The 20,027-nt window shown below is 43.7% G+C and overlaps 1 protein-coding gene across 3 annotated transcripts in view; it reads right to left on the reverse strand.

Annotated features, from left to right (window-relative positions):
- LOC141132234 (oocyte-specific histone RNA stem-loop-binding protein 2-like) overlaps positions 1-20,027 on the reverse strand; it is a 104,524-nt gene that overhangs the window by 22,517 nt on the left and 61,980 nt on the right. Inside the window, exons 3-5 of one of the 3 annotated variants that reach the window (XM_073620424.1) lie at positions 19,181-19,231; positions 18,927-19,037; positions 6,770-6,868 (exon numbers count right to left, since the gene is read on the reverse strand). In XM_073620424.1, coding sequence (XP_073476525.1) covers positions 6,770-6,868; positions 18,927-19,037; positions 19,181-19,231 — 261 coding nt within the window. Of the gene's footprint in view, positions 1-6,769; positions 6,869-18,926; positions 19,038-19,180; positions 19,268-20,027 lie in introns of all 3 variants that reach the window. The other 2 variants (XM_073620422.1, XM_073620425.1) reach the window with 2 other exon arrangements.

The raw sequence follows: 20,027 nt of genomic DNA on the forward strand, positions 1-20,027 counted from the left end.
AAAAAACAAAAAAAACAAAACTTAAATGAGCAACGTCCTACTTTTAACTGAGCACCCAAACTGCCCTTCTTCAAATACCTTGGAAAAAAGTTTACTCTAGGGAGGCCCCCAGTGATCTAGAAAGTGTCAAACTCACGGTTCAGTCACCATTTTGCTAGAATGATCTGCACTCTGGTTGTTGCTTTTAAAAATGCTTCATTTTATTGAATAGCCACAGTGAACAGATTAAGTCAGTTGACGCGTTTCAGCCTATAAGGCCTAGTCATGGGTTAGTGGATATTTAGTCTCTGAAGGTTATAGAGTCTACAAGCCATGGTGCAAATCATTGAAAATTGATCAGAAAAGTAGACAGTCCAAAAAACTCACCATGCCTTTTACTAAATACATTGAAGTTGAAATTTTTTTCCACAATTCTTGGGAAAAGAATATTTTTTTCTTCACAAAATTGTCATTTCTCACACACAGCATATGCATACTTCGAATTACACCCCAAAATACATTCTGCTTCTCCTCCCCAGTATGGCGACATCACATGCATGTGACTTATACAGGGAGAACAGTCAGGGGTTCTAGGAGCATAAATTACACCTCTAATTTCCTAACGACCTAATACATTTTTGAAGGCCCTGGAGCACCAGGACAATGGAATTACCCACCCACAAAATGACCCCATTTTGGAAAGCAAACACCCCAACGTCTATTCTTTGAGGCCTAATTAGTCTTTTGAACGATTCATTTTTTCCACAAGTCTTCAGAAAACATGGAAAGAAAAATTAAAAAGGTATAGGTAAATGTGTAATGTGTAATGTGTAATGTATATATATATTTATATATTTTTTTTTTTACAAAGTGGTCAGTTTATAAGATATTTCTAACTCAAAGCATGTATATAGCAAAAATGACACCCCAAAATACATTCTGCTACTCCTGAGTATGGCAATACCACATGTGTGAGACCTTTACACAGCCTGGCCACATACAGAGGTCAGACATGCTGGGAGCACTGTCAGGTGTTCTAGGAGCATAAATTACACCTCTAATTTCCTATTACACTTTAAGGCCCTGGAGCACCAGGACAATGGAATTACTCACAAAATGACCCCATTTTGGAAAACAAACACCCCAACGTATATTATATGAAGCATTATGATTCTTTTGAACGGTTAATTATTTTATTTATTTTTTTTACACACAAAGTTGTCAATTTACAAGGATACATTTCTAACACATAGCATGTACATAGCAAAAACTATACCCCAAAACACATTCTGCTACTAATCCTGAGTATGGAGATACCACGTGTGGGTGACTTTTACACAGCCAGTCCACATACAGAGGGCCAACACTGAAGTAGTACCTTCAGGTGTGCTAGGAGCATAAATTACACATCTCATTTAATTCCTACCTATCACACTTTTGAGCACCAGGAAAGTGGAATTGCCCACAAAATGACCCCATTTTAGAAAGCAAACACCCCAATGTATATTCTATGAGGCATAGGCTGCAGACAGGTACTCATATGGACTGTGACAGGTACTTTGATGGGTGGTGGCAGGTCCTCTTTATTGGGGGGCAATCAGTGTGATTGGTGTACACTAAGCGGTGACGAGCTGTTACCACAATCTCCTCCTCCCACACGATCAGTGTGTGAGGAGAACCCGGTAACAACTCGTTACCAGTTTGTCAACATCCTGTGACCGGCTGTGATTGGACATTTCATTCACATTTCATTTCAATTTCATTGACTCTTTACTGTGATCGGGGCTGGGCTGTGTCAGGGTGACAAGCCTAGTCCCCGATCGCATCTCTGCGCGCACCCTAGGGGCGCGTACAAGTGCCGTGCACATGGACAGTACAAGTGACCGGCTGTGATTGGACACAGCTGGTCACGTGGTAAAGAGCCATTTTTTATTGGCTCTTTACACGGATCTGGTATGGGCTGTGTCCGAGGGACACGGCTCATCCCCGATCTCCACGGGCCCTCAGGAGCAGCGAGAAGCCGAGGATGTCACCTGACACCTGCCCAGGATGGGAGATCCCATCTGTGGACTTCATTTGACTATGGCCTGGTATTGAAGTGGTTAAAAATCACTGCTTCTACAGGAGTTTTGTTTTGCCTGTAGAAACAGCTCAAGGTTATCCTATGTGTTCATGCACATTAGGATGATTACAGGGGAAATTTTTTTTTTTAAAGCCCAGTATGCATGGAGCCCAAGGGTAGATGGGATATCTATATGTACACACTTACAACAATGGGTTTAACAAGGTGAAGAAGGTTTACATACATTCTGTTCAATGAACCAATCCATGCGGTGTCAAGTGTCCACCCACAGCTTTGCAACCCAGAATGGGGCAAAATTCTTTGACAAAGAAAAAAAATAATTCTAAAAATCACAAGCGCATAAATGTACATACACATAGTATCTCACAAAAGTGAGTACACCCCCTCACATTTTTGTAAATTTATTATATCTTCATGTGACAACACTGAAGAAATGACACTTTGCTACAATGTAAAGTAGTGAGTGTACAGCTTGTATAACAGTGTAAATTTGCTGTCCCCTCAAAATAACTCACAGCCAAAGTGTCAATATTTTGTGTGGGCACCATTATTTTCCAGCACTGCCTTAACCCTCTTGGGCATAGAGTCCACCAGAGCTTCACAGGTTGCCACTGGAGTCCTCTTCTACCCCTCCATGACATCACAGAGCTGGTGGATGTTAGAAACCTTGTGCTCCTCCACCTATTTGAGGATGCCCCACAGATGCACAATAGGGTTTAGGTCTGGAGACATGCTTGGCCAGGCCATCGCCTTTACCCTCAGCTTCTTTAGAAAGGCAGTGGTCATCTTGGAGGTGTGTTTGGGGTCATTATGTTGGAATACTGCCCTGCAGCCCAGTCTCCAAAGGGAGGGAATCATCCTCTGCTTCAGTATGTCACAGTACATGTTGGCATTCATGGTTCCCTCAATGAACTGTAGCTCCCCCCAGTGCTGGCAGCACCCATGCAGCCCCAGACCATGAAACTCCCACCACTATGCTTGACTATAGGCAAGACACACTTATCTTTGTCCTCACCTGGTTGCCACCATACACGCTTGACACCATCTGAACCAAATAAGTTTATCTTGGTCTCAGACCACAGGACATGGTTCCAGTAATCCATGTCCTTAGTCTGCTTGTCCTCAGCAAACGGTTAGCGGGCTCTTGTGCATCATCTTATGAAAAGGCTTCCTTCTGGGATGACAGCCATGCAGACCAATTTGATGCAGTGTGCTGTGTATAGTCTGAGCACTGATAGGCTAAACACCCACCCCTTCAACTACTGCAGCAATGCTGGCAGCACTCATGTCTATTTCCCAAAGACAACCTCTGTATATGACACAGAGCACGTGCACTCAACTTCTTTGGTCGACCATGGCGAGGCCTGTTCTGAGTGGAACCTGTCCTATTAAACCGCTGTATGGTCTTGGCCATCATGCTGCAGCTCAGTTTCAGGGTAGGCCATCTTTATGTAGAGCAACAATTCTTTTTTTCAGATCCTCAGAGTTTTTTGCCATGAGGTGCCATGTTGAACTTCCAGTGACCAGTATGAGAATGAGAGCGATAACACCAAATTTAACACACCTGCAACCTTGTAACACTAACGAGTCACATGACACCGGGAGGGAAAATGTGGGGTGTACTCACTTTTGTTGCCAGCGGTTTAGACATTAATGGCTGTGTGTTGAGTTATTTTGAGGGGACAGCAAATTTACACTTATACAAGCCGATCTCGTTTACTCCCACCATTTCCTCAGTGTTGTCACATGAAAAGATATAAAATATTTTCCAAAATGTGAGGGTGTACTCACTTTTGTGAGATACTGTTAAAAAAAAAAAAAAATACATACAATATACTATATATTCCAGGTTGTGGAGGGGCCAGTAGACAGGATGACCAATATGGAATACTTTTATAATACTGCGCAACACTATGCAAGCTAATGGACGCATTTCACAGATAATGGGGCTACATTCATTTCCACTTTGATTTCAATTATTTCTCACATACTCCTATTGCTCTGAATTATCTTGAAGTTTGTAAGCTTTTATTGGCTTCAAGAAAATAACCAGTTTGCATTGCTATTCCAATGCTGATAAAATGAGCATATGCTGTGACTATAGAACTGATTCTTTTGTTTCTTCAGTGGAAGAAAAAAAAAAAAAAATTTGCCACGTCTGCACCAGCTCTCTCCTTTAAGGCTAGTTTCAAACTCTTCCCCTTCATAAGAGTGAGCTTGATCAGATGAATGGAGACACAGAACCCTAGGAGGAGACTCAGTCAGCATATTACAGAGCTGAATTGGTCTTGCAAAACCACCAATTGCTGCATTATACAAGGCAAAACTTCCACAACTACCTGGTCATTGCATTTAGTACATAAAAGGTTTGCCGCTTGAATCAGATGGTCTAAAAACTACAAAATGGCATTTTATTGGCTTTGCCTTCTCTGCTGGTTGTGGAAAGTTTCAAATATTTACTTTTACACCAATGATGGGGCAAAATTCCACCTCGAATACTGAAGATGGGGTCTAGTTAACTCCCACCAATGCCAAATCTGGCCCCCTAAAGTTTGAGGGACAGTATTCAGGCCCCCTTGTTTAGAAAGTTTGGAGATCACTGCTCTATAGCGTATACTTCTCAATCAAGAGCACCAAGTATTTCTCGATTCCGCTGCCTCATTCTTTCTTCGGCTATCTGCTTGTCAGTTCTGACATTTTTTCCTGACACCAAGGACTTAAAAGGTGACAGAAACAGAGTTAAGGCTGTCACTCTACCCTGTGTGTGAAGGGTGCGTGTTCCTTCCCTCCAATCAGCTCTGCAGAGTAATTTCAGCTCCCCACCCCCTGCTTTCTGAAGCGCTATATAAATTCTAGACTTTGAATGGATGTAGAGGATAGCAGATTAAACAAGTACAACTTAATGTAGGAGGATTTGTTCTATCTCTTGGTATCATTTGAGGCTAGTCACTTCACTGGCCATGTTTAAGGGTTAAGATTCAGCATACATCTTATAGAAACAAAACTTGTGAATATACTCATCTTGACCTTCCAGCGATGCATTGATTACATCCCTCATCAGCTGCTGTCCTCATTTCCCTGGGTGCCATGTCTTTGGCCTCTCGATTTGCTAGTGAGAAGGGATGGGGGGGGGGTCCTCCTGCGCACTGGACTCAAGTCATTCAGGCACAAAGTGTGCCAGGAACGCACAGCTTAGTGTAACATCAATACAAGTAAGGTTAAGTTCAGGATTAAAAAAAAAAAAACAAAAAGCACCAGTCTTACATCAGACTAGGGTTGCACCGATCCTAGTATCAGTACGGAGTATTTGCACAAGTACTTGTACAAATGCTCCGATGCCTAATCCAATACCTGGACATTCAGGGATGATCGGTGTGGAGAAAGATAGAGATTTAAAAAAAGTAGCAGACAGCCGCTTCTCCTCCTCTCCCTCTCGTGGCTTTCAGCCGCTTTATTGAAAGCTATACAGGGACATCGGTGCTTGTAATGGCTCCCAACACCGTGCCGATTGTCCGACTGTCCCATGTCCTCTGTGCTCCCAAGGTCCCCCGCCATGTCCTCCATGTCCTTCTGTGTCCTCCTCTGCTCCCCATCTGTTTTTCTCCACTCCCTTACCCCAGCTCTGTCAGGATAGAGAGCGGAGGAAGGAACCATTAAATCTGTCATTTACCGGATCCTTCCTTTTCTGAATACACAGCGTCAGAAAATCACTGACTGTCCTTTCATAACTGAGCAGAGTAAACTGTTTACAATGCTTCAGTTTATGAATGGAGAGGAGCCTCTGTCTCTTGTCCATTCATCTTTAGTACAGCTGAGGCCACAGAAAAAGGGACTGGGGAATCTGTGTCCTCAGTCCCCTCTGTCTCAAAGGGGAGATGTCAGGGCTCTATTTAGACCCCTGATAGATCAAAGCACCCCACCAAACAGGGCTGAAAAAAAAAAAAAAAAAAAACAACACATTGTCATGCGACAGTAGCACTGATGAGGTGTGGCCTGTCAGTTTTTTCCCTATTTTTATTTACAATTTTATTTATTCTTTTAAATAAAATTGTAAAAAAGAAATAAAGAAAAAAACTGACAGGCCACACCTCATCAGTGCCACCTATCAGTGCTAATGTCACATGACAAAAAAAAAAAAAAAAGTAATGGCGAGTACTTAAACGTATCAGTACTTGTACTCGGTCTCAAAGTGGTATCGGTGCAACCCTACATCGGACAGTCCTTTGCATGACTCATTGATAGGATTTTTATTGCATGCTACATATCCAAGATGCTGCATGGGAGTTTCTCAAGACAAATCACAAATTCTAGTTACAGTGTGCATCACTCCCACATAAACCCCCATCAAGCAAGGTAAAAAGACCTTGCAAAAGATTCACAAACACACGTATCATTACAAAAATATTATGGCCTCAAAAGTCAGTTATTTATGCCTGTAGCATTGCCACATCGTTCGTAATACAGAAAGTTTTGTTTTTTTCCCCTATATCTATGATTCATAGCGCTAGGATCCCTTAGAGCCTCTTCGTGTTGGTGTTAATAGAACAATGCATAAACTCTGTTGTAGAGCAGAAATGAAAAACCTTCAACATGACCCAAAAAAAAAAAAAAAAAAAAAAAAGAAGAAGGGGTTCTTGAACTATTGCAGTATACCAGAAAATAGGAAAGAAAAAGAAAAACAGAACAGATACATTCCATTTGGCTTACTTGGGTACCTGTTGACGATAACATCCATAGCCAACTGTGTTTTTGCCATAGTCTAGTTGCTTTTGCCGCCTCTGCAGAACAGCTTCATCACTCTCCAACCTATAAAAATGCTTTAATTTGTAAGGACTGCTAGAGCAAATGAATACTAAAGAGACATGTACAGAATCATTAGGTAAGTTGTTATAACTGATCGGTGGTTCAGCACCCCCATAAATCTTCCCACTTCACCCATATTACCAGACTTTAGCAATGACTGTTCTTTTCCACTACATACCATGACTGTACTAACAGCAGAGTTTCCACCCTGCAAAAAAGGACCGTTTTAAATCTGCCCATACCTCAGCAAAAGGACCCACAGCCAGGCAACTAGAATTTTCACCACAGAAAAGCAATAGCACCCTTTAAGTTTCGCCTATGAAAAGGTTTGCTTAAATATATTAAAGGGCTGAATATTCTTAGAAATGCAAAAGTGGCAGCATTTGCCCAGAGTCCACTTATTTACTTAAAAAGGGGGGAAGTTAGAGAAAACCCATCTCCAAGAATACACAATGAAGATTAACCAACGTATGAACTATCAAAAGGACAATCTAGATGTGTCTACTGGTGGCAAAAATAAAATGTGTGCTAAATTACAAAAAGTTTCACTTTTTCCATCAATTTACTATGCATGATCTAAAAGCCAAAAAAAAAAAAAAAAAAAAATTGTGAACAAGGAAGGGTTAAGCTGGCCATAAATGGTTCTAAATTTGGCCTGTTCAGCAGGGATTTTGGGAATTTCAGTCCATGTTTGGACATCCTTGTTTGACAAAAAGTAGGAGATTGACTTCTGTTGAACAGGAAAGTCGAAAAGCCTTGTTGATCAGCAGATGCAACCACTGATCAGTGTATTCTGGTAGCAAAGAGTCTATCATAATACAAAGTCAGTGAGGAAGATGGCTTCATCCTGTGGATGGAGGAATCTCATCCTGGATTGAAGAAAAAAAATAAAAAAACCCCACACAAACTTACCAGTAATTTGTTTTCATGTCTTTCAGGACAGCACCCGAGAGAACGTGACTCCTCCCACTGTACCACAGGAAACACCTCCTTCCTCCAGATCTTTAAAGGGAGGCACCTCCCTACCACTCAGTTGTAGAAGAGAACCTCCTGCTCCAGCTGGAACACAAACATAAGTTTGTCACAACATAGTACATAAAACTAATAAGGCGGGTCTTTGCTGTCCTGAAAGAGTTATGGAAAACAAGTTGCCGGTAGGTCTAACTTGAATTTTCTGAAAGTCTCAGGACAGCACCTGAGAGGATAACAGATTTACCCCCTTAGAGCGGAACAGCCTGTAGGACCTTCCTGCCAAATGCCTGATTGTTGGCAGATGCAAGGTTCAGCCTGTAATGTTGCAAAGGTGCGAAAACTTGACCACGTTGCTGCCTTGCAAATTTGTTCAGGGGTTGCACAGCTCTTTTTGCCCAAGTGGCTGCAAGCACTCTGGTTGAGTGTGCACGAATTCCAGCTGGTGGAGACAAACCTGCATGCGAGCATGCTTCCAGGATGGATAATTTCAGCCATCTGGCTAATGATCCTTTAGAAACCTGGCAATCTTTCTTGTTGCCCGAAAAAAGGACAAACAACGAGTCTGCGTCTAAAGGCCTTTGTTATTTCTAGGTAACATAACCAAATCCTTTTGACAGCCAACATATGAAAAAGTCTCCTCCCCCGATGGGTTAGCACAGAAGGTTGGGAGCACAATGTCCTGTGAACAATTATGCATTGAGGCTACCTTAAGAATTTTGGGTCTGTCCTAAGGATAACTATCCAGAAACACTGAGAGGTAGGGTTTCCTAATTGACAGAGCGCATAGCTCACTGATCCTGCATGCTGAAGTAATGGCGATCAGGAACACAGCTTTAAGAGTGAGGCATTTAAATGATGCTGCTCCTAGGAGGTTCAAATGGACTCCTTGCTAGGGATTGCAGGACTAGCGACAGGTCCCACTTAGGGAAAACCCTTGACCGGTGCTGGCCCTTTTACTCTTTAGGAGCTGCTCCTCAGATACTGAGCCGCAAGAGACAGCCTGGCCACATCTGGGTGATTTACTGGACCTTGGGTTAGCAACTCTTGTCAGAGGAAGATGCCAATGAGGCTTGGACGCCACCCCCTGAACGGTTGAGAACCAAGCCCTTTTCGGCCAAAATGGAGTAGTAATTAGAATGACTGGAACTCCTTCCTGTTGGAGCTTTAATACCAGTGGGATTAACTGGAATGGGGGGGAAGTGCAGCAGAGATGAAATCGCCATGGATGCGCCAGTGCATCTGTCCCTAGTGACCCGTGGAGATGGTTCAGAGAAAAAGTACAGAGGAACCTGTGAATTCTCCTTCGAGGCGAACAGGTCCACCTCTGGCTGTCCCCACACACTAGAAATCATTGCAAAGACCTCTGGATTCAGAGACCACTCTGCTTCCTGAATGGGGTACCTGCTTAGGAAGTCTGCCACTCTGTTCAGGATCCCCTTTAGGTGGATTGCTGACAAGGATGGCAAGTGCTTCTCTGCCCACAGAAGAACTTGTTGCCAGCACTTAAAAGGACTTGCTCTTTGTGCCTCCATCTGTTTAGATAAGCCAGGCCCATGGCATTGTCTGTCAACACTTAAACATGGTGACACTGGAGATATTGCACAAAAATTACTAGAGATAAAGCTATCGCCTTCAACCTTATCGCCTCCTTCTTGGACCAAACTTCCCTGGCAAAGTTTTCCTCTAGGTGGGCCCCCCCATACCCAAGAGCTGGCATCCGTTTGAATCTTTCGACTGGGAAGCCCCAAGATAGCATTTCCCGATTCCTCCACCACTGTAGTGTCCTCTTCACCTCTGTGTTCAGGGATTTTAAGCTGTGATCCCACAACTTTAGGTGAAAGGCTTGTAGAGTCCTGAAGTGTAGACCCGCCCACTGAATAGCCAGCATTGTCGAGGTCAGGATCCCTAATGCCGACATTTGCCTTATCGTCATCGGTTGGTTGGTCTAAAGCATAGAGACTGGGACTGAACCTTGTCCTTCTCTTGCGGGAGAAAGTCTGTTCTATTGAATTGATAGCCCAGAAAAACAAACCTTCTGGGACAGGTCTAGGGAGGTCTTCTGAAGGTTCAGAATCCATTCTAGAGACTTCAGATGGTTGCATGCTGATTAAGTCCTGTTGTAACCTCTCCCTTGAGGGGGCAAAGAATAGAAGGCTGTCAAAGTAGGGAATTACTGCGATTCCCTAAAGCGGAGCTAACACTTCCATCACCACCTTGGTGAAAATCTATGGTACGGATGACAGACCGAATGGTAAGGCCCTGAACTGTAGATGAATCACACCTTCCATATTTACTGCCAACCTGAGATACCTCTGGGACTGGGGTGAAATTAGGATATGCAAATATGCACCCCTTAAGTCTAATGACTTCATGTAGCATTCTGGGGTCAGTAGATTTGACTAAAAAAAAAAAAAAAAAAAAAAAAAAAAAAAAAAAAAAAAAAAAAAAAAGTTAGTCAATCTTGAACCTTCTGTACCCGATTGATTTGTTCAGAGGTTTTGGGTTGAGGATCAACAGGAATTTTCCTGTTGACTTTACCAAGAAAATGTGAGAATAAAATACCTGTTGCTGCTCTCCTGGTGGCACTTGGACCGCTACGCCCTGCTGCATCAGCTCTTTCAATAAGGACTTCATGGCCAGGGCTTTTACTGGATCCTTTGGGGTATTCGTCACAAGAAATCTTCTTGGAGGGGGGACTCTAAACTATTGCTTAGCCTTGAGAAAGAGTGGTCAGGTTAAAACTGATTTGACGTTATGCCCAACCACTGCAGAAGGAAAATTTGCAGCCTTCCACCCATCCGCAGGGGTCGAGTCATTGCGATTTGTCGGCTTGCGCAGGAGAATGGAAAAAGGATTCCGCCCTTGCCTTTAGTTTTTTGCAGGGACCAATTCTTCCTTCTCCTCTGGGACTTTGTCCTGCTTCTGAGCTCTTAAAGGTCAAAAAAGGCGCTTTGGGGGTTGTTTCTTCTTTACCAGAAAGGACTTCTTCCCATCGGCTGTCCTGTCTAGAATGGCATCTAGATCAGGACCAAAGAGAAGGTCACCCCAAAAGGGAATCCCACAAACCTTACTTGACGCCACATCACCTGGCCAAGTTTTCAGCCACAATGCTCTTCTTGCCAAATTTGTTAAGGCTGCTGATCTAGCCGACATTCTAATTGCTTTAGCTGAAGCATCTTCCATATAGACTACTGCGGAGGACAAAGGTAGTGAAAGAATCCATAATCTCCTGTTTCGGTGAATCTGCTAATACATGAGGTTTTAGCTGGTTAACCCAATAAGGCTTGCCAGTTCCTAAATAACTTGCAGTACAATTTCATGGGTCAGATGGTAGACGCACCAACTAGAAATAAAGCGTTACTAGATCTACTGATTACCAACAATACAGACCTGATCACAGATGTGGAAATACGGGGAAATTTAGGAAACAGCGACCACAGGTGAATTGGCTTCAGTATGAAAAAATAAAAGTTACAAATAGGAAACAAGGGAAATACAAAGACACTGAATCGCATTGCAAAAGAGCCAACTTACCTAAACTATGAACCTTGCTAGAAGGCAAAAAAAACAAACACCTGTAGGAACGAAGAACAGAGGAGAGATGGGTTTGCTTTAAGAGCACATCAAATAAGGGCATTAGCCAGTGCATCCCATTGGGTAATGAATTTAAAAGAGCGAACAAAAGTCCTTAATGGCTTAACTCCAATGTAAAATGCATTAAAAAAAAACAAAAAAAAAAAAAAAAAAAGGGGAGGACAGACCATATTGGCCTCAAAGAATGAGGAAGGACATCTGGTTACAAAGGATGGGGAGATGGTGATGGTATTGAATTCTTCGCCTTAGTCTTTATGAGGGAATTGGGGGGGCTTCAGTAACCAAAACTGCAGTGTTTATTCTAGTGACGTCACAGGAAGCACCCTCATGGCTAACAGAGGACAGAATTAGAATTGGGAAACTTAACATTACTAAATCACTGGGACCGGATGGCTTGCACCCGAGGGTACTTCGGGAACTCAGTCAAGTAATTGACAGACCATTGTTCCTAATTTTTACCGACAGTCTAACTGGAATGGTACCATTGGATTGGACAAAAGCAAATGTAGCGCCAATGTTTAAAAAAAGGGCCCAAAATACATCTCTGGGAATTACAGACCAGTTAGCCTAACATCAATAGCATGAAAGCTCTTGGGGGATGAAAAGGGACTATATACAAGATTTTAGTAATAAAAACTCTTTAGCATCAGCATGGAGTCATGAAGAATCATTCTTGCCACACCAAGCTATTAACCTTCTATGAGGAGGCGCGTTGCCATCTAGATAAAAGGAAGGCCCATAGATGTGGTGTATCTGGATTTTGCAAAAGCATTTGACAGTTCCCCCATAAACATTTACTGTACAAAATAAGGTCTATTGGCATGGACAAGGTGTCTGCAGCGGTGAGGACAGGCACCAGCAAGGCTCAGGTAGGGGGCAGTTAGTTTAATTCTGCCCATTTCCTTTACCTGAGGTCTTTCTGGTAGGTTTTTTTTTTGTTCCCCCCCCCCCCCCCCCCGGTGGCGGGGACCTGTCTGGGCACTAGAGGCTGTGTTTCTTCAGAGCGCTGGAACCGACGTCGGGCATCGACCTATTAACCCGCTCATAGGAAGCGTCGCTTCTGGTGCAGCCGAGACTCTACTCGGCCCCCGCAAAATGGCGGTGATACACATGCCAGCGTTGCACTGGAGCGGGTCCCTGGATCAGTGGCTCTCCCTGAGCACCAAGGGGGAAAAGGAGCCCGAACCTACTGCTGAAGACACTGGTAGGACAGGAAAATATGAGGAAAAATAAAAAGGTGAGGAACCCATGTCTCTCAGGATCACCTAAGATCATGGCTCCCCCTATAAGATGTTCCCTCTGGAACGATGGAAACAAACTGGTGTGGTAGGGAGGTGCCTCCCTTTAAATATCTGGAGGAAGGAGGCGTTTTCTGTGGTCCAGTGGGAGGAGTCACGATCTCAGGTGCTGTCCTGAAAGACGCTTTGGGAAAAACCAAGGAACGCAGTCTCTTCTGCCAAATGAGGCTGAGAAAAAAGGCAAATTGTCCTGATTTAAATGAAAATCTGACACCACTTTTAGCAAAAAGGATGGAACAGATTGTAACACAACCCTGTCGTGGTGAAGGATCAATTATGGTTCCCTGCACAAAAGGGCCAACTCCAAACACCCTTCTAGCCAAGGTGACTGCCATCAGGAAGGCTAGCTTGCGCAACAGCAAGTCTAACGGAATTTCCTTGATGGGCTCAAATGGTTGTTTCGGTAACACAGACAGTACCAAGTACACATAGGTGATCTAATGGAGGAAGCAAACGAGTTGCCCCCTGCATAAGGGTTCGGAACAGCGAATAGGAGGCTAAAGGCCTTTGGCAGAATACTGACAGGGCCGAAATCTGACCTCCGATTGTACAAGGCCAATCTGATTTCCACAGCCGACTGTAGAAAAGAGTTCTCCCAATCACGTATTTCCGAGGATGCCCTTTTCTGGCTTCACACCAAGCAATCCAAGTCTTCCAAACCTTATGATAGATCTTCCTAGTGACAGCTTTTCTAGCATTGATTAGGGTAGACACCACTGGTTCCGAGAGGCCATGGTCGTTCCACACCCTGGCTTCAATAGCCATGCTGTCAAATTTAGAGACTGTAAATTGGGGTGGATTATATGACCTTGAGACTGTAGATCAGGGTTATGTGGAAGCACCCATGGCCCGTATATTGTCAGTCTCACAATCTCCGGGAACCAGGGCCTTCTGGGCCAGGCTGTTACCACCAGAATGACTGTAACCAGGGAGGTACTGGTTCCATGGAAATACCAGAGCACCTGCTCCGGTTTCCAGAGGATCCCTTGTTCAGGACACAAACTGCTGTAGCTTCTTGTTGAACCTGGATGCCAATAGGTCAACCTCTGCCCATACCAAATGCTGTCAAATTTCCTGGAACACCCCTGGGTGTGGGGACCATTTCCCCGCGGGCACATCTGCTGGTGGCGGAGATAATCTGCCTTCCAGTTCTCTACTCCTGGGATATGGACTGCTGACAGAATGGGCACATGTCCTTCTGCCCAGGCTAGTATGTGGTTCACCTTCAGAGCTGAACGACTCCTGGTCCCGCCTTGGTGGTTTATTTAGGCCACTGCAGTGGCATTGTCAGACTGAATCCCCAAAGGACAGTCCTGAAGCTCCACCATCCAGGACCGTAGGTGCCAGATGTACTGCCCGTAACTCCAGGATGTTGATGGGCAGGATCTGTTCTGTCCTCAACCAATTCCCCTCTATGCTGTGAGCCCCTTTAGGGTCACTCCCCAGCCTAAGACTGACATCTAGTCAGTACTCTCCAAGTTACCGGGAGGAAGGAAGGATTTTCCCTAATGCAGGTTCTGATCCTACCACCAGTTTAGGCTTCAGCGTGCCCGAGGAGATATATGTATAGGCCTGGAAAGGAACTGGGCATAGGGCACTGCCTCAGACACCATCCTTCCTAGAAGACTCAGAGCCAAATAGAGGGTGGTCTAGTGCCCCTCATCTGACACACCTGATCCTTCAGGGCACAGATCCTTAGGGGTGGCAAAAATACCCTTGCTTGGACCGTATCTAGGATCAGACCTAAATACTTAAGACTGAGCTGTTCTCAAGGCTGACTTCAGTATTTATGATGCAGCCTAAGCTTTCCAAATACCACATTGTGCAGGTTATGTTATGTTCTAGAGCCAGTATTGAGCGATCTGAGCAGGAGGTCATCCAGATACCCGAGCACCAAGATCCATTGGGCCCTTAAAAGACCCAGTACTGGTGCTAGGACCTTTGTGAACACCCAGGGAGCTGTGGCAAGGCTGAGGGGTAGAGCCAAAAACTGAAAATGGATGTTCTTCTACTGCAAATCACAGGAACCTCTGATGAGGCTGAAAGATAGGCATGTGTAAATACGCATCTTTATATTGATGGAGGATAGAAAGTCTCCCATCTGGAGTGAGGCTACTAATGAGTGGACAGACCATCCGAAAGGACTGGATTAGTAGATACTGAGCCAAAATTAGAGCCAAAATGGGCCTTGTGTCCCCATCTGGTTTTTGAACCGTAAACCGGTTCAAGTAAAACCCTGCGCCCCTTGTACAATCACAACCTGTACAATCACTCCTTGATGCACTAAATGATGTAGTGCCTTTAATACGTTTGAGGCTCCGAGAGAATGCTGGATCTTAGAAACTTGAGGGGGGTACCCCTCTCAACTCCAGCTTGTAACTGTGGGATATAGTGGAGGTGACCCACTCGTCCTGAACCACTGTTCTCCAAAATATCTGCAAAGTGCTGCAGGGCCCCCCCCCCCCCCCCAGATAGTGGGGGTATAACCTCAAAAGGAGGGTGCTGGCTTTAGAAGAGAGTTTTGGACCCTGCCTTGGTGCTGAGACACCTGAGAAAGCAGTCCAAGGTTTTAAACGCCTGGTGCTTTTTTTTCCCCCCACAGGAAGCTCAACTGACTAGTTCTTAACCCCAAAAGTCTGCGCATATGTACAGACAAGAGAGCCAAACCAGAAACATGCTGTATTGAATTCTTTAAGGCGTCAACAGTAAAACACAGCGCTCGAGGAATATCAGTCTTATTTTCAGCCAGATCATCCTCCTAGTTAGGCCATCTGACCTGATGGTTTACGGACTGGCAGATACCAATTGCTGCAACAGCTGGCTGAATAGCTGAACTGGCCAAAGAAAAAGGAAGCCTTTACTAAAGGACTCCAATTTTTTTTAACAGGGTCTTTCAAGCCCTGTACATTATCTACCTGACAAGTTCTTGTTTAAGGAAGAAACTGCTGCATCTATGGCTGGCATGCTCCACTTAAACTTTTCATCCATGGGGTATAAAAAGGGAAAACCTCTTAGAAACTAAAATCCTGTCAGGATGTTCCCAATCAGCATACACTGCCTGTTCCAATAGAGGGTGTAAGGGGGAAAGCCTGTGTGGTCTGAAGAGGCCTCAGGGACCCCCAAGAGGACCAGGGGGGCTCAGTAACCTCTGCAAGAGGCAACTTAAAAGGCAGAATGAACCATCTCTGTAAGAGTCTGGATCCAAAGCCTCTGCGACTGAGAAGCAAACAACTGGATATCTCGTCCAGACTGCTCAGAAGCAGACTCATCCACCAGGCCCTCCAGAGAATCCTGAGCTTTTAGCTTTTCCCCATCCTCAACCCATTCCTGCTCCAAACTAGGAGGATCTGGGAAGGGGGATCTGTCACACTTTTTGCCAACCTGCAGGATGGAGGCAATAATGCCAGCAACCTTGTGCTCTAACCCAGCTTAAGCACCTTTAGCCTGCCAAGCAACACCTGGTGACTCACGTGAACCAGGTAAGGAAAAATGAACCGCTGCAAATGCCTGGTTCAGAGCCTACTCTGTGTCCCAGCTGCCTTCTGGAAGCACCGCATGCTTGGCATACACAGCTTAAATAAGCTGGCTGTGCGTCAGAATGTTCTGCGCATGCGTGCATGTTTCCGGGCAAATGGGCACGGCTGTATTCGCGTATAACACAAATCTTCGTGCGCCCACATAAAGGCTACAGTGCATGTGCATTTCCGCCGCATGTACCATTGCCGTTGAACTGCTGAACACAACAGTGCTCTTGCAAATGCACGTGCGCCATGGCGAACCAAGAGGCGAAATGGCACAGTCATGCGCCATAATACAGGTAAGAAAAAGCCAGACGGGGGGGGGGGGGGGGGGGGAGGAAAAAAAAAAAAAAAAAAAAAAAAAAAAAGTGCACCTTGCAAATACCCACAGCTAGCCCAAAAACTCCCCCATATGGTCACCGCACTCAGATATATAGGATGTGGTCCTCATACTTAAAAGTGAAGGAGACCTCTAAAGTATATATTCTGAACAAGCAGGGAAAGCACTTTTAAAATACAGGCCATCTGTATCTAAGCATTGTAAAGAGAAAAAAATAAATAAAAAAAATTCAACATGGTCAATTAGGAATCCCAGGCAGAATCTGCAGTTCTGCCCAGGATTCCAAATCATGAGCGTTTAGGACATACATTGGAGGTGACATTCATCCTGAATGGCACATCAAATATGGTGCGATTTTTCCACTACTGTCACATGGCAAAACATGCATGTAAAAATTGTGCCTGGCTCAGGGCCAAAATCTGGTCTAATCTTTGGCACGACTAACGCACATAGGGCAGCCCATTCAAGTGAATGGGCTGCCCTTTGCACAACACGCAAAATAGCCTGTGAATTGCCTCAAAAAAAAAAAAAAAAAAAAAAAACAGAGCAAGAACCAGTGTTCCTAAAATGCAATATGCAAACAAGGCCTAAAACCCAAGACTTAGCACATACAGGGTTTTGGAATTGGTACTTGGGTTTAGGGCTGTATGCCTTCTGGGACGTGTGCCCAGAAGGCAGGCATATGCCCCACATTCCCCACCCCTTAAACCATGCGAAAGAAATCTGCCCTGCCAGTGATTCTGACAGTCACTGCAGTCAGAACCGAATTGGTATTTTCCAGTCACTGTCCGGCCAAGTACTTTCAAGCTGACTTATTCCAATTTTCAAATCCAGGGCTACCCACAGCTTGAATTGTAGCCAGTAGATTTCAGTTCAATAAAGTCTTGCATATACGAATGCTTCTTTCTGCATGAATATTAATCCCAAGACATAGATGGTTGGTATAACATACAAGAATACACCTACCGCTTTCTTGCCCAACCAGTCATAGGCACTTGGGGACTAACCTTACCAGCATACATCTTGACCAGCAAGCATATAGGTTAAACCAGTGAGAACCAAGTACCCAGCAAGCTGGCCAATAAATCTTTTGGAATATAATGCTGCCAGATAAGAGCGCTGACCAGAGCAGCTGAGATTTTCACCAGTTCACTCCAAGTCTAGGGATACATCACAGCACATAGCACACAAGCTAGGCAGCGTAGAAGAAAGCAGTTTTTACACTTACAATGCAGTCACCGGGAGACATGCTGGTGCCCCCCTCACTGATTCCTATGAGATAAAGAGGATGGCTTTGCACATAGGAATGAACACCGGATATGTAATCAAAACAGGTTATGAGATCCCAGATAATTTTCTCCTGTCAGTGGCAACTAGGATTCTGTTGAGCTTTGTGCCGTTTCAACATTTCAGTGCAGAGAACCTTAGTTACTTGTCTGTAGTACACCTACTGTAAGAGGTGCTTGTTACAACTACTTTTCCTGTAATAGAATTTTTACTACATACTGTTACAGGGGCCTATTCTAAACAGAGGTTGAGAGAATTATTCTGACAGTGGACATCGAGCAGGACAAACCATGAATTAGGCATTTACAGCTATGATTTAGAACCTATTCTACATTAAACAAGCAGAAGAAACTGTAAGATCTCAAATTTAACATTGAGTAAAATCTTTTACAAAAATTATACAGCCAACTGCCTGGAGTTCATCAAAAAGGACAGTTTCCCAATGGATTAAGAAATTCACACTTCTGGTTTTGCAAAGCCTCCCCCTTTCAGAATTTAAAAGCACATTCTGCTCAACATAGATGGACATAGTCAACCTTTGCATCTACAACACAACTGCAGGTTAGCAACATAGGTCAGCACACATCTTAGCTAGCCAACTAGTGCTAGGTAAAAATCTTTAGGCATAAAGTTCTTTCAGAGGATTAAAAAAAACTAGATTAGATTCTCTACATGTTCTTGGCCTGGACAATCATGGAAAAGTAGAAGGAATACAGATTCCACACATTCTCTCCATTTTTCTCTATGGTGATTAATGGTTTGCCGTTCTCATTTTTAATGCAGTGGTTATTGGTGGGGTTAAGGGACTTTTACGTACATGCTTCCTGTCCTTAGAATGAAACAAAACAAATCTCTTGGTTTGGGTTGTCATGGAGTAATATACATATGTACACACATTTACAATTCGTTCCCTACTTTCAGGCTGCAAAGTCTGCCAATGCAGATTAAATATTTTGCTTCTAAATCGGTTTTTACCACAAATCTGAGGATCACCAAGCCCAAAACAGTTGTAGGAAAAGATTTGTAACTGAACATATTTAGGAAATACCAACCTGCGCTTTGACTGCTCAAAGTCCAACAAATCCAGTTCTGTATCAACACCAACACTGACCCCTGTCACAGCAGAGCCCCGTTTTGGAGAAGCTGGTTCGGGAAAAAGCAGCCTGAAATATTTAACAGTATTTTATTAGCCTTACAGCCACTTGAGAATGAACATGATTTTTCAAGTTTTATCTACAGTATTTGCTAAAAAAACAAAAAAAAAAAAAAAAAAAAAAAAAAAAAAGCGTTGTAGAGCAATTTTTACCTTGTAGTCTGTGATGCATCCGACTGATTATAGTCTCTCTTTGCAAGAAATCTAGAAGCACCAAGCAAACGAGATCTTGATGGCACCCTGGTTGAGATATAGAACCATTTTAAAGATTCAACACAATATGCTACATAGACAGTGGCTGAATATTACACCACATTCAGATCGATGCTGCATCCATCGAGATTATAGCACCACACCAAAGTATGAGAGTCCAAAAAGTGGTTTTATTCCAAAACAAACTTAGTAGCTACAGCAGGATTTGAAAACCGAAAAAACCCCAAAAAAAAAAAAACAAAAAACACCACACACCCCTCAATGTTGTAGTTTGTAGTGTACATCACTAAATATGCATTAAACAGTGAAAGTGGTAGGGTAGTGTATGTGTGAAAAACACAAATCACATCAGCAATGTAGCCTAAACCAGCACCTAAATGTTGTCAAGTTGTTTCAAGAAAACTACCTAATCAGTCAGCATAAGGCCAGTTTCACATTTTGTGTGCCGCAGGTTGGTCACAGCGCAGGAGTATCAGCAATTTGTGCTGTATACCCACAGATATAGCCATGGTCCCATTAGGTTGTGTGCTTTTACTACAGTTTCTGAAAGTGCGATGCGTGCAGCATCCTTGGTGTGCTTTCAATAATTGCAGCAAAAAACAAATGACCTAATACAAAGTCTATGGTACCACAGGTAAAGCACATGAAAACCACAGATACACCCCTGTGCAAAACCATCTTTAGTCATAAGAGATCAAAAACAGGTTTCATTGTTCACAGCAATACCTTTTCCTCTACCATTTCCAGGAGTTTAAATAATTGAGATCATACCAGCTGATGCCATTTA

The sequence above is a fragment of the Aquarana catesbeiana genome, linkage group LG03 (assembly GCF_042186555.1).
Source record: "Aquarana catesbeiana isolate 2022-GZ linkage group LG03, ASM4218655v1, whole genome shotgun sequence".
Lineage (NCBI taxonomy): Eukaryota > Metazoa > Chordata > Amphibia > Anura > Ranidae > Aquarana > Aquarana catesbeiana.